Source organism: Fringilla coelebs, assembly GCF_963513975.1.
Source record: "Fringilla coelebs genome assembly, chromosome: 3".
NCBI lineage: Eukaryota > Metazoa > Chordata > Aves > Passeriformes > Fringillidae > Fringilla > Fringilla coelebs.
This window is the reverse complement of record NC_140030.1, coordinates 71,913,075-71,927,116: the sequence shown is the minus strand read 5'-3', so window position 1 is coordinate 71,927,116 and position 14,042 is coordinate 71,913,075. Positions and strand designations below refer to the sequence as shown.

Genomic DNA, 14,042 nt, shown 5'->3' with positions numbered 1-14,042 from the left:
CCCACTGCTGGTGTGGGAGGGCAGAATGTTGGAGAGAGGGGGCTGATGCTGTGCCAGTGCACACTGGTGTGCTACCAACACCTTTCCAGCCACCAGTGCAAAGCACAGCACTGTGGGGAAAGTTAACTCCATCTCAGCTAAACCAAATACAGGACACCTAAATGCACTTATTTAACAGTGAGAGTTTATTCAGATTAACAGTGAGCTTAACTTTTCGGGCTGTGCAGTCTATCATTCCTCAGGTACAGAGATTTTATGTCTGAATCCTGGCCTGTTCTCCTTCTGTAAGATGAAAAAGCATCATGCACATAGTAAGATATTTGGTGTGGGTATAATTCCAGTGTGCCTATGGGCATCCCCCAGATTGTCATACAGTTAAACAAGAATTTAGGAGATTACCCTGTTTAAACTTCTGCTCAAAGTGAGGCTACAATTTCCAAGTGAGATCAGGTTGTTCAGGGCCCTGTCTCTCTGCATTTTGTATATCTTCAAAGACAGGGATTTTGCAGCCTTGCTAGGCATCCTGCATTTCCCCACCCTTGCTGTAAACTCTTTTTCCTTTGTCTTGCCAGAATTTCCATGGTTGCAACTTGCACTGGCTTATTCTAAATCAGTACTTGTGGAAGAAATATTGTTTATTAGGTAGCAGGTTTACATACTTTGTTGATGCTAGTCCAACGTATTAGTTTTAAATTCCAAAGTCTTGGCATAGTCAATCTGGAAGAGATTTTTCTGGAAATGTGCATTTGATTTTATGAATAGTTGCAGAGGAGAAAAAAAGTTTTCTAAATTTAAAGCTATCTGTGTGAGAAATAAAGCTGTTACTCGTGCACATGTGCTAGAGATCAGTGATATGTAGAAAGTTCAATATCAATGGGCAGTAAATTGCAAACTCCTCACTGTTGGGCTGCAAGATACTCTGTATTTATTCTAGCAACATTGTGCTTGTCAGTAAAGTACTGCTGTAATGTGCTTTTGCATAATTATTTGTTGACTGCATGAATTGCATTCAGCACTGGAGTAACACAGGCAGGGCTAGTGTGAAGCATCTCTTAAGGCAATCTGTGCTGTAATGAATTGTATTTGGTGGCTTGCAGCTCACTAAAAGATAAAAAATTGTTCAATATATTGAAGCAAACTTCCAGGAATATGAGAGGATATATTAAACAAAGAATACTTGCCAAGTACTTGCCCTTCTCTGTGAAGGAGGAAAAGAGCAAGTCAGATACAACACTGGGACGAGCACTGGTTCTGAGCTTATTTTTCTTGTCGAGTGTTGTTATTTTTTCAGGAGTGTTCTTTGTTTTGCCTTATCTTTGGTATGTGCTGAACGTTTTAAATACAAAGAGCCTTTGTCAATACCTAACACATGCTTTCAGTTTGAAGAATTAAGAAATGTTAGATGCATTACCCTGGGACCTTACTTGAGGGCTATTGGAAGACACAGTTAAAACCTGCTGGTTAATGGGCAAAGAAAAATGTTTTGACAGGGAATTCTCACTGAGGTTGAGACTGCAGAATATGGTAGTTTTGCTCATCCAGACAGGCTTAATTGCTCTTGGTAAGCTAAAGGGTATAATCATTATTTTAAAATGGGAAATTGCAGGGCAAAAGCTCAGCTCACTTGTATGAGGTTGTGTGGAGATGTGTTTAAAAGGTGGGAGCAGCTGGTGCTGTGTGCACTGTGACATGCCAGTGTTTTAACTGAAGACAACACACTGAAATCAGAGGAAAATGGGTCTGGGTGTTTCAGCACGAAGTACTTTCTTCTGGAGATTGCAAAAGGTATCCAAATATGTAATTTCCATATTTGTTACTGGACGCCATTTCAGAAATACATGTTTTTAACTAGTGTAACTGGAATTTTCTAGTTATAAAGGAAGACCGTATTAATTATTTGACCTATTCACTTCAGTATCTGTTAGTTCCTTTGTTTCTTTCCATTTCACAGCACACACTAGGGAAATCTGTTTTACTTCAGTTTATTTTTAGTTTCATTTTGCAGTTTCTTTGTTTTATCCATATCTGCAGATGCCTGTGTTCTTAGAGCATGCCATTCTTAAAATAAATTGCACTGTTCCATCTGGACTATTGTCTGGGCACTGATTTCTGGTTGAAAGAAATTCAATTATATACCTTTCAAAATATTGGAATGCTCCACCTCTTCTTCACATGGAACAGTTTTTGATTAGTAGGCATTTGTTCTATGTGGGTTTGTGGGACCATCTGAAGATAAGGAAATTCTCTGTTATGTGTATTGGTTATTAGAGGGTGGCCAGTGGTGCAAGGAACTGAACTTGAACATTTATGCAGCCAGTTCACTCTGCTTTTGTGACTCCTGGAGTTCATTTGGGAAAGATCAATTAGAAATGAAGTGCAAGTACTCAGGGGAGCGTAAATCCTATTTTTTGGGGTATACTCAAAGTGTTCAGCAACTTCAGTTGAGGACAAATCCTGATAAGGGCAAAAGAGCTGGGTTTTTTTTAGAGAACTCGGTTTACTCGAGTAAAGTTGGAAGAAAGATTTCAACATAGTTTCACACACTAACTTAGGAAAGTAGGATTTAGAATGGGCTGTTGTGTTTTGGGAGAGATGGCTTACTGCTGTTCAGGGTCCCACTGGAAAGTGTTCTTCCTGTGGGTAATCAGGTAGAATGAGCTCACAATCTGGTTTTACTCAGGAATGTTCATTCTCCAAAAACCTATGACACCCAGGAAAGCTTGTGTTTCCTTCTTGCTGGTTGGTGGAGACATCGCGGTGATCTTGTTGATGACCTTGGTGGGAATCTGACACTGTCTGTCTTGCCACTTCACTCCCAGGAACTGGATCTCTCGGGCAGGTCCCTTGACTTTGCTCTTCTTGATGGTGCAACTGGCTTCCAGCAGAATCTGGGTGATCCTCTTTCCTTTCTCAAACACTTCTGTGGCTGTGTTCCCCCCCACAATGGTGTCATTGATGTACTGCAGGTGTTCTGGAGCCTCACCCTTTTCCAGTGCAGTCTGGATCAGTCCATGGCAGATGGTGGGGCTGTGCTTCCACCCCTGGGGCAGTCGGTTCCAGGTGTACTGCACGCCCCTCCAGGTGAAAGCAAACTGAGGCCTGCACTCTGCTGCCAGAGGAATGGAGAAAAACACGTTAGCGATGTCAACAGTGGCGTACCACTTTGCTGCCTTGGACTCCAGCTCGTACTGGAGTTCCAGCATGTCCGGCACAGCAGCGCTCAGCGGCGGAGTCACTTCATTCAAGCCACGGTAGTCCACAGTCAATCTCCATTTTTTGTCAGACTTGCACACGGGCCAGATGGGACTGTTGAAGGGTGAGTGGGTCTTGCTGACCACCCTTGGCTCTCCAGCTCACAGATCATTTTGTGGATGGGGATCATGGCATCTCGATTCGTCCGATACTGCCGGCGGTGCACCATCGAGGTGGCAATTGGCACTCGTTGCTCTTCCACGTTCAGGAGACCTACTGCAGATGGGTTTTCTGACAGTCCAGGCAAGGTGTTCAACTGCTTCATGTCCTCTGCCTCTACAGCCACTATCCCAAACGCTCATCTGAGTCACTTTGGGTCTTTGTAATAGCCATTCCAGAGGAACTCCCAGTTCCTTATCAAATGTGATAATCCAGCTTGAGCCTTGATAATAATATTGTCTCATTTTCAGCTAGTCCCATACCTGGGTTTGTCTTTGACAAAGCCATCATCTCTGCTTTCTCAAAGTATTTGGCTATGGTCACTTGTGAGAGGCTGAGACAAGTCATGGGTGAAAGAAGAGATCTGCCTCATCTTTTGTGAACTGACTGATTAGGAGGTTCATCTTTCTTATAGATAGATAGGTGTTTTCCTCTCCATTTTGTCTGCCTAGGATTAATTTCATTCCTTTGTTCTTTGCCTAGGGGTAGAGTTCACGGGCAAGTGGCTTTGTTTCCTTTCTTGTGGCAGCAAATCCAGGAGGAACTATGTGCCATAAAGTGTCTGTGCTTTGGCACATGATGTGAATTTGCTTTCTGTGAAGGTGCAAACGTGGCTCAGAAGTTCATAATGACTCTGATCCCACTGGAGGAGGAGAGGGGACTCCCATTGGAGGGAAGAAAAAGGGCTTCTGCAAAGTCTACTCCCACACTGTAGGCACTGGCCTTCCTTGGGAAGAACAGGGGGGATTAAAAACAGACCAGGGAAAGGAAAGAGCCAGTCTTCCAACATGGAGGACAGAGCTATTTCTGTCAACCTGAATTGTTTTGGAGCAATCTTAAAGGCATTTTTTGTCCTTCCAAGCAGTGTTATAGCAGGAAAAAGTCGCAGCAGAAAGATGAGTAACACTTGCTTGAGTGCTCAAGTGTATGGTGTAATGAGGAATCTGGTTTTCCCTGCTGAGCATCTGGTTCCCCCTGCTTGCTTGAGCAGCATCCAGTGGGATGTAACAGCTTATAAAGCCCAGGCCACATATGTGCTGATTCCTCTGGGTATGTGCACAATGAGATTTACTTCTCTTCAGGGAAAAATGACCAGCTGTCTCAATCAATGTGTGATACTAAATTAGTTTGTATATAATGAAGAGAAACAGCTAGCAACAATATCCAGGGGCAGACCCTTTCAGTCAGTGAAGTAAAATGGATGTTATTCTTAGGAGAATAATTGCAACTGCTGTGGGCAAGCTCTAGTTTTTGTGCACTCCGGACAGATGTAGCAGAAGAATGGGGATCTATTGATACATCAGAATATCTGGGGAAAGTGTTAGTTAGGATGTGATGAACTGCTCCTGCAGATAGCTGTTTGATTGTCCCTTTGTTCTCATTTCGATGCTCTTGTTCCTGATAGCAGCTGAAGCAACAACTGCTTCAACTGCCCTGCAGCATCAGCTGGCAGAAGAGTGGTGGGAAATCTAGCACCATATGAGTGTTTGGTTGGTTGAAACAGCCAGCTGGTTTGGCTGTCTGAATGGTGATTTATAGGACCAGAAGATTTCTCAGTACATGGCAATAAAAATTGAGCTTGCTGCGATGATTAAAGATGCCAGCAGCATCTTCAGGTGTCTGTGAACTGATTGTTTCTGCTGGATTGATTTGATGTAAAAGCCCCAAAACCATACTGAGATTCTGCCTCTGTCCTTGTATTGCTACCATTTAAGAAACCACTTTATTATTCATTCTTATAAAAAATTGTCATCCAATGCCCTGATTTTTCTTCAGGTCTCCTAAGTGGGGCTACTGTCTGGCAGCACGCAGCAAATAAGAGTTGACTCTGTTTAGATGTTTTATGTATGCAAGAGCTGGGCAGGATGATTAGTTTTAAAAGTAAACTGCCTCTAGGTGTAAGTCTTTGAGAGTTGACAAAGGCAAGTACAGTCACTGAGCAACCCATGAGCCAGTGAGAAACCCTATTGGTAAGCTGAGGTTTTACAAACATTGAGAAAGTGTATTTCCAGTTCTGACTCTTGAAAAATTCTGAGTGGGGAAGCACGTGTATTAAAGCAATCCTTGATGTATAGCAACAGTGAAGAAATACTGCTCTGCAAATGATAGCTTGGAAACGAGCAAATTGCTCTTCTTCAAAAAGAAGAAAAACCAGCTCTCTGATCACTCAGAGGTAGGTGCATAATTTTGGGTTCTTATTCATATTCCTTCGAGAACTTTGTAGATTGAAATGTGCAGAAAGTGCGATGCTCCCGTGCCTTAAAGTACATCTCTTGATAGTTGTTGTCTCAGATCAGATTAATTTTTGAGGTTGGAAGTTTTCCAAGGTGAGACTTTGCATTTTACTTCTAATTCAGGTAACTAGTCCTTGCAGCTGCCAGAAATTTCATTTTTATTATGAGTTAAACACAACTTTTCTCTACTTGTATTTAATGTCCAAGTCCTTTCCTTGTGAGTACTTTCAGTTTTAGAGAAATTGGATTTTTACCACAGCAGCTGAGCAGAAGTTTTGTATTTTTATAATTTTTTAACTTGCTCTGTCATTATATAGAAGCTTTTTGTGGGCTGCATTATCGAAGAAAAAATCAGAGTTTATTTGGAAAACCCTGACTTAGGTTTAAAGAGTGGTTTTACTTCCCATTAAAAGGATATGCTGCTGTGAAAATACCATTGTTTTAAGTCCCATGGATCATTGCACAAAGATGAAAAGGAATTTACGTGTTGGCTGAAAAATTGCTTTCTCAGTATGGTGATACTCAGATGTGTAACCCAGACAGGCTTATGAGACAATCACATAGAATGAAAATCTTGTTATCCCATTTCTTTCTTGATTAGATAGAATCCAACTTTGTGGTAAAGAATTTCAAAAGAGAACAAAAAGTGGTGGTTTACCTTTGTGCATTTAATGCATTCTAGCCTTGAATGTCCCTAATTGAGCAGAAGTGTAGGGCCAGCAACACCCTGTAGGTCTTGTCCTGGTAGAATCTGCCCATGGTATCTGTAAATAATAATCTGTTGGTTTTGCTCAAGAAAACTTTGGAAACAAGTATGTTTTCTCTTTTTTTTTCTTTAGTCCTAGTTGTACATAAGTAGCTTGAAGATGCCTCTTGTTAAATATAGTTTTGTTCAAAGCTCTTTTTTATGAGTTGTTTTCAAAACTTTCTGAAATATGCCCATTGAGGGGAACTATAAAAAAACAAGGAAGTTATTGATTGATTTGATTTTATACTGTGGATTTATTCCCTAAAGGCACAGTGAAGTCCATTTACTGAAGACTTTTGGTGGATTTTTGCCTTGATGTAGAGTGTAGCAGACATTTACACCAAAGGTTCCCCAAGTAGCACTTGTGATTGTTCTTTTTGCAAGGGACTGGACAAAAGCTTTTTTTGAAGGTCAGCTTCTGTTTGTTGTTAAAAGCAAGATTACAAGTGTAGGGCTTGGTTTATGTGTTTTTATCTTCTAAGAGAGTATAGCTTCTTGTGACTTCAGAATTGGAGCAAGAATCATGTTAGAAGACATTAATCTGTAAAAGTCATGGTCCCTGCAGTTGTGATCATGAGAATGCCTGCAAACAATAAGGTTATTGTGATCATTCTCATTACTCTGGGCTAAATTCAAACTGTAAACTGTTTAAATTTGCTGATTTTTATCTAGAAGGCAATACATATTCATGGGAATTGAGGGTTCAGCCCATCAAGCTTTTTGCGTGCAATCTGAGTGTGGTCTTCTAGGCTGTTGTTCTTGAATTAGAAATTCAGATATGGGTAATTTTAAATTATTCTGACTTGTGCTTAGTTTTAAAGAAATTAAAGTGCTTTTTGCTTAAGCACTGTATATTGTGGTGTGGAGATTGGGAGTGTAATGACAAGATCTATAATAATTTTTTAGGTGACAGTATATGTAAAGGAGAATACTTGCTGTTAAAGGACTTTTTACTTGTCTTTCAGTGTGTTCAGGCAGGGATCAGAGATGGCAGCTTAGCTTCTCTATGAAAAATAAGAATTTTTAGTACAGGATTTTTTTGTTTTATATTGGTACCCTGTGTGTGGTATGTTCTGTTGTGTGGATACAAAAGTAAATTCTGACTGCACCTTTTGTTGCTGTATAAAAATTTTATTATTAATACAGGAACTGTTTCTGTTTGAGCAGTGTGTATATTTATATATATTGAATATGGAGAACAGCATGGATTGCCTTTTGCTCATTTGCATTCTTTGAATTTTTTCTTAGGAAGCGAAACGTAAATACATAATAGCTTGGTATGCAAAGGGAAGTATACTAGCATAGTGGAAGGAAAGACATTCAGAAACATGCCTTCCTTTTAGAGAAAGCCATTCTTCCCAGTATTGTGCTAGGTAGCCTTCCTTTGAACAAAGCCACTTCCACAGTATCTGTAATTCTTATGTGCAAATTTAAACTTCTCAGAAGATTCTTTAAAAGGCATTTTAAACATTATCTGTTATATCGTGACACTTAATGTCCTCTGCGGTAATGTGGGAAGCTGTGGTAGAGTGAGGGATATGGCAGCCAGACCACTTGATTCTTATTCTTCCCTCTGTCCCCTATTGCATTGAAATGTCTTCCTTTATTTTGCCTGCACACCATTCCTAATTATGAACATCATCATCTCAGCAGGTTCCAACTGTGTTACTACAATTAAATATACTTAGTAGCTACTCTTTAATATCAGTAAAATGAGCTATTTAAAGGGTATTGCCTGAAGTGTTTGGATCTGAAAATTTTTCCCATAATCTGTTGTTACGTGCCAGATCAACTTCAGTTCCTGAACAGGCAGCATTCCCACACCCTCCTGCAGCTCTCCAGCCAAAGTCTGTGGTTTGCCAAAGTATGGCTTCATGTGTCATCCAGAAATTACATAATTCCTCAGCTCCTGCTTTCCTCTTCTAGTCTAGCCTGTATGCAGTGATACTCTGGGACACAGCATGTGTACATTCCTGCTCTTCTTTCCTCCTAATGGATCCCAGTGTCTGTAAGTCCATGGCATGTCATTCAAATGAAAGGCCTGTGTGGCCATCTACATGAATGAAGATATACTGCATATGAGGTATAGATTGCTGTGGATTCTGCAAGTGTTAAAAACCTTTCTTTTCCTTCATATTTAGTCAGTTAAATTTGTGTTAATTGAATTCCTATCTTGCTCTAGTCCTTTCATCAGCTGGGTCAAGAATTTTGCTTTCTCTGTGATAGAGTTAGCTTATAATGAATTTGAGCAGTAGGTTCTAAATGGTCCTCATAATGGATTGCTAAGACTGTGAAGAGAAGCTGTCAAACTCTTGATTAGCTGTTCTGTCAGAGAAGAATAGCAACGAGTCAAAACTATGGACGCCTTCCTAGGCAAGAATTTTGTGTTATTCCAAAGAGCTCTTTCTAAAGCCATTTACCCTTGTAGTAATACCTAAAGCAGCTTTTAAGCAGACAGAATACCCCTCTTAAAATGAAATATGATGCTCCAGGGTGGTTGTAAAAGAAAATGCTGTTTCTGGTTCAAGTCACATGCAATAGATCATGGCAGTTGAAGCTCTTTGTTGGTAGAATGAATCAGTATTGACTGCCTGGTTACTCTTGTGGGTCATTACCTTGTCAGTTAATTGGAAAGCTTGTGAGGGGCTTCTCTGTGACAGTGTTTTGTGGTAGAAGAAAACAACCTGGGAATAAATGTAGTTAAAAGCAGTTTGTAGTTGGTAACAATGGCTGGTTCCTACATGGTTTTGATTGCTGTGTGTGCATTATATGATGGGCTAATCTCTGCAAGGGGTAAGGGATTCCTCTGGTATCACTCTGAAGGCTAACAGGGATTTGAAACAGAATGTTACTGTGAAATTCATGCCATAAATAAAACAAATACACTTGTTAGAGTCTGTGTGAATGCCATATCTGTAATGGAAGGATCTTTAGATTTGAGTCTCTGGTTAATCCAGCTGTCACTAGCTTGGGTCAAATTAATTGCTTACTAATGATATCCTTTATTGATATTGGTCAGATTAATATAAAATTCCATTAAAACTATAGTTCCACAAAATTATCTTAAAACTGTAGTTTTGCTGTCATTGAAGTGGCAGCATTTGATTCCTTATTTATTTTTCAGTGACTTGTTAGAGACTCATGAAAAAGAAATCTGGGTATAGAGAGAATGTTTTTTCCCACTCAGCACCTGGTCCTGAAAGCCTGCATGGGTTTGTGCATCCTTGTTAGCAATGCAGATTTGACAACTTGGTCCTAGTTTGCCATGCTGCTTTGAATACATTGCTTCAAAAGAGGTTAAAAATTGATCTCTCTTCCTGTTAGCTGTGTGAATTATGCAGAGCAGTGAAATGTATGAACCTGGGGGGAGCTTTCTGTGAGGAAAGGAAACAGATGAGAGGAAGAGCACATGGAAGATATTTGTTAGAGTTGCCATCTATATACTGTTGTTCTTCTGGCTAAAACTGCACTTTACATTTTATTATGGCCCGGGTCTTTAGAGCTGAATTTTATGAGGCATTTTCAGTACAATTGGGTCAGTCACCCACTATTAATTCAATTACACACTGCAGCCTTGCTGCTGCCCCTTGACATCTGTACACAAAGCCCATCTTTTTTTTAACATAACCTGACCAGCTCAGATGCCAATTGTGGGAGATGTTGAAAGTCACTGGAAGCTCCAAAGCATAAGAAAAGAAGTGGCTAAATAGTTCATTCTGTCTGGCATGCCCAGAGGCAAGCAGGGAGCTGATAATGGCATCATTACACCAGCCATACTTTGTGTTTTCCACACATATTCCTGTAGAAAAGGGAGACATTTGAGACTCTGTGAGAAATGTCATTAAACACTTTTACATTGGTAGGCAGCTGCATTTCTGTTTGTTTCATTGCACAGGTGCTGGGGTGGTAATGAGGTGACAGGCCTGGCTGGGCTGTAAATAGGAAAGATGTGTGCTCCTTGAAGCAGGGTATTAGGGACAGCAATGCAAATAGGTGCCTCATTAATGTGATTAAATGATACTCTGAATTCTGTCTCTGAGGCTATTTCACTCCTGTGTGCAGTTGGCCGAGATGGTCCAGCCAGCCTTTCTGTAGGTGATCAATGGCTGTTTGCAGCTCCAGCTTCGCCTGCTTTGGGATTCATGCTCGTGAAAATGCTGACTCTTGAGCTAGGGCTCAGTTAGTGCTGTGCTTGGAAAATCAGGGCAGGTTTCTCAAAAGGAAACTGAAATGCATACAGAAGAGGAATGCATAGGCAGCAGGAGTTGTGTGCATGTCAAAACAGATGCTCAGTCATAGTGTGCTCTCTGAAAAACCGTGGCTTTTGTTTCTTCCACCTGTAAAATTAATACAACACTGCCTTGTCATGCAGGAGTATCACTGAAATAAATCCAGTGATGTCTCTGATATTTTTGTATATTTCAATGCCTAACACGAGAGAAAAGCTCAGAAATATATCATTAGTTCTTGTTTGGGAAAAATAGTAACAGTAGGTCATGAAAGAAATAGTTTTTATAACACAGGCACGAGGAAAACTTGAGATGCTGCTAATGGGAAGTGCTGACTGTCAAGTAAACAGAACTGAGGTGTTTGACAGAAAAGAAAATAGTGTGTGATAAAGTAATTGAACACTGTAGAAAAAGTGTACACCTCCTAAGTCAGAGAGAGGGGAGTATTAAAACAAAAATTTCCAGAATAACCTCTCTCCTAACTCCTGATATTTTATTTGACTTGGATTTTTGAAATTCATGTTAAAAATGTAAATGGTGGATTTATTTGCGAGAAACGAAGGCAGAGGTTTACTTTAGATTTGGTAATAGAAAAATAGGAAACCTACATGCTTTTAGCTATGGAAGAAAACTTCATTTTGTTCATATAAGCATGGGTGATGCCTCAGTTTCAGCCCACTGTTACATCAATTTGGTACAAATATTTGGTAGGTTTTTATGGATCCAAAGAAACTGAGTACTGGTATTTCATGTAAAATTACCATGGGAACAAGTGACTGTAGCTGAACTTTTTCTGGTAGAGTTGAAAACTGGGTTGTAAATTGCCAGTTCTTTGTATCAGAAATGCCTTTGTGTTAGGTTTTTGGATGATAGTCTTGCAAAACACCAGTCCTGGACATTGCTGGGAACTTCTAAGTTTGCTTAGGTATTATGATTACACAAATAATCATAACTGTGTTTCAAAGGGTAAATAAAATCTGTATACTTGTTAGCAAAGAACTGTAAAAGTGATGTTGGTTAGGGATTAGCAACCCTGAAACGAAGCATAGTTTTTGTCTTGATATTGCCTCTGTTGTGTTGGTATTAGTCAGCTTAACACTTTATTTCCATATGAAATTGTGTCTTGTGTACCAGACCATGTTGAGCAGAGATAAACTTTTTTATTTTATTTTATTTATTTATTTATTTTATTTTATTTCCTTCTAGCCTTCAGGAGAAAGAGCAATTGTTCAACCTGTCCATTAAAGAAACTACTGCCAAAGTAAGTACATGTTTTCAGTTCTTCAGAATATTTACAGAAGCAGATCATAGCATGCATATTGTCTTTGTTTTAGGAAGTTGGTTTTGTGGTGCTCCTTCTAAGAAGATTTTGCACATAAATATTTTTAAATGTGCACTGAAAAGCCCTCCCCAGCTTTTTGTTTGAACAGGCCCACAGGGATTATAATACTTCAGGAAGCAGATAGAGTAATCTCTTCTTTCTCAGCTTTTTTACTAGCAATCCTTGCTCTTGCTGAGCTCTCCATTCAGGAACACACTCCTCAGTTTCATGAAATCATGGTCACAGCTGATTGCTTTGGCTCTTAATATAGAATCTCTTGCTTTCTTCTCTAACTGGTTTTGTTGGTGTGAAGGGAAGAGCATCAATGAAGTACCTCTTTTCCCCACCATTTCACTAATAATCTAGCTAGCAATCTCATTTTCATACACTTTAAAAATACAAGGAAAAGTGATATAGTAGATTTGGCATAATTTTTGTTTCTAACTAGAAATGTTAATTCTTTTCCTTTCTCTTCCTTATTTCATGGGCTCCTTTCAAGAAGTAGAACACTAAAGTTTTATTTCAGAATGGCCCAGTTGCTCCATGAATGCTCTAGAAAAAAGGAAGATCCATTTACTCTAGCCAGTTCACATAGATCTATATGAAATAGGAAGTGAAGAATATTTCTGGGCTTTGATTAATAATGAATTTATACTCTGAAATAAACTTGTTTTTCATGTTTTCTCTAATAGCAGTTACCTAAATCAGTAAAAATTTTATCCTTCATCATCTTGGCCAACACTTTGACTGTGCACTGTTGAAAAGATAATTTGAAGACTGCATCTCATAACCACTCCTTCCTTCTCTTCCACTTTATTTTGAGCTCATTTTCTCTATTCCTTGCTTATACCCACATCTTGGGAAGATTAATATAGACTATAACAATGATTACCCCTCTATTTTTTAAATGACTATGAATAAAGTGTCAAGGAAATTATTGTAACTGACCTGCAGCTCATCTGCTAAAATGAATGAGACATTAAGTAGCTCAAAGTGATGTTTCAAATGTTGTTTCAAGCCGTTTGCAAGCTAAAGCATAAGGTGTGGAATTTACCTTTTTCACAGAAAATGTCTCGTGAGGTTTTATTTTATCCCATAGTATCTAGACACTTTTTCAATAACAGCTGAAGCCATTGGGTAGAGAAGTCTGTAAGGTAGATTTTCATAGCTTGGGTTTTTTTTTCTTTGAATTTTCCATAGATAAAATACTATTTTAATTTTATTCCAGTCCTATGTGATGCCTTTTATTTGTTATAGAAGATAAATAGAAAGCATGTAGTGGGACTCCTCCAAATAATTTCCTATTTAGTTTATTCATATCTTCTCCTCCTATTATTTTCATCTCAAAATAAATAGACCTGGTCTTTTAAACCTTTTTATTGTATGGGGAAAATATTCCTTTGTCAAAGGTCTGTCCTTTTCCCCTGTGCCACTGGCATTTCTATGGCCTTTTCTTCCTCATCTCTCTCGTTTTCAGCTGTGGCTGCAAAGGTAACTTCTGCCTGCTAATGAAGGGAGTGCTGCCCCTTATTCACCACCTTCCTTCAGAAATTAATATCTGCTTTCACTAGTGGCAAGATTGTGCTGTGTGGGAGACCAGTTAGACAGTTTCTTCCTTTAGGCAGTGTTAGCAGAATTTGTTTATCTTTTCCAAGGTGCTGTTTTAGAGAAATGTGAAGGTTACTCAAAACTTCTTTTCTCTTGAGATGATTGGAGAGTCAATTCCAGTGCTTTACTTGCTGTCCTTGTCCCTGTTTTTGCTGCTTTAGATTAAGATCATAAGCTGGAAAGATGGAAGTGGATGACAATGGGCAAACTTGCCTTTGATATTTTGCTGGTTTTCATCTTGATTGTGCATATCTTTGCTAACCAGCTTCCTACTGGTTTCAGATAGACTGCTTTTTTGAGTAACATTTCACTCTGAATGCAGATTTGTGAGGTATATTCCTAAACTGGAGCCCTTTTTTTAAAAAAAAAAAGTCTGCTTTAAAAAAACCTCAGAAACCACCGAAGAGGATGTTAAAATAAATAAACTAATACTTGTCTGCAAAAACACTTTGCTGAAACTGAAAGAGAATTTTTTAGGATTTGAGCTTGTT

The 14,042-nt window shown here is 39.2% G+C and overlaps 1 protein-coding gene across 2 annotated transcripts in view; it reads left to right on the top strand.

Annotated features, from left to right (window-relative positions):
* The window catches only part of DISC1 (DISC1 scaffold protein), a 187,224-nt gene that overhangs the window by 65,102 nt on the left and 108,080 nt on the right, over positions 1-14,042 (top strand). For both annotated transcript variants that reach the window (XM_084203469.1, XM_084203468.1), the window contains one exon: positions 11,829-11,883. In XM_084203469.1, coding sequence (XP_084059595.1) covers positions 11,829-11,883 — 55 coding nt within the window. The remainder of the gene's footprint in view (positions 1-11,828; positions 11,884-14,042) is intronic.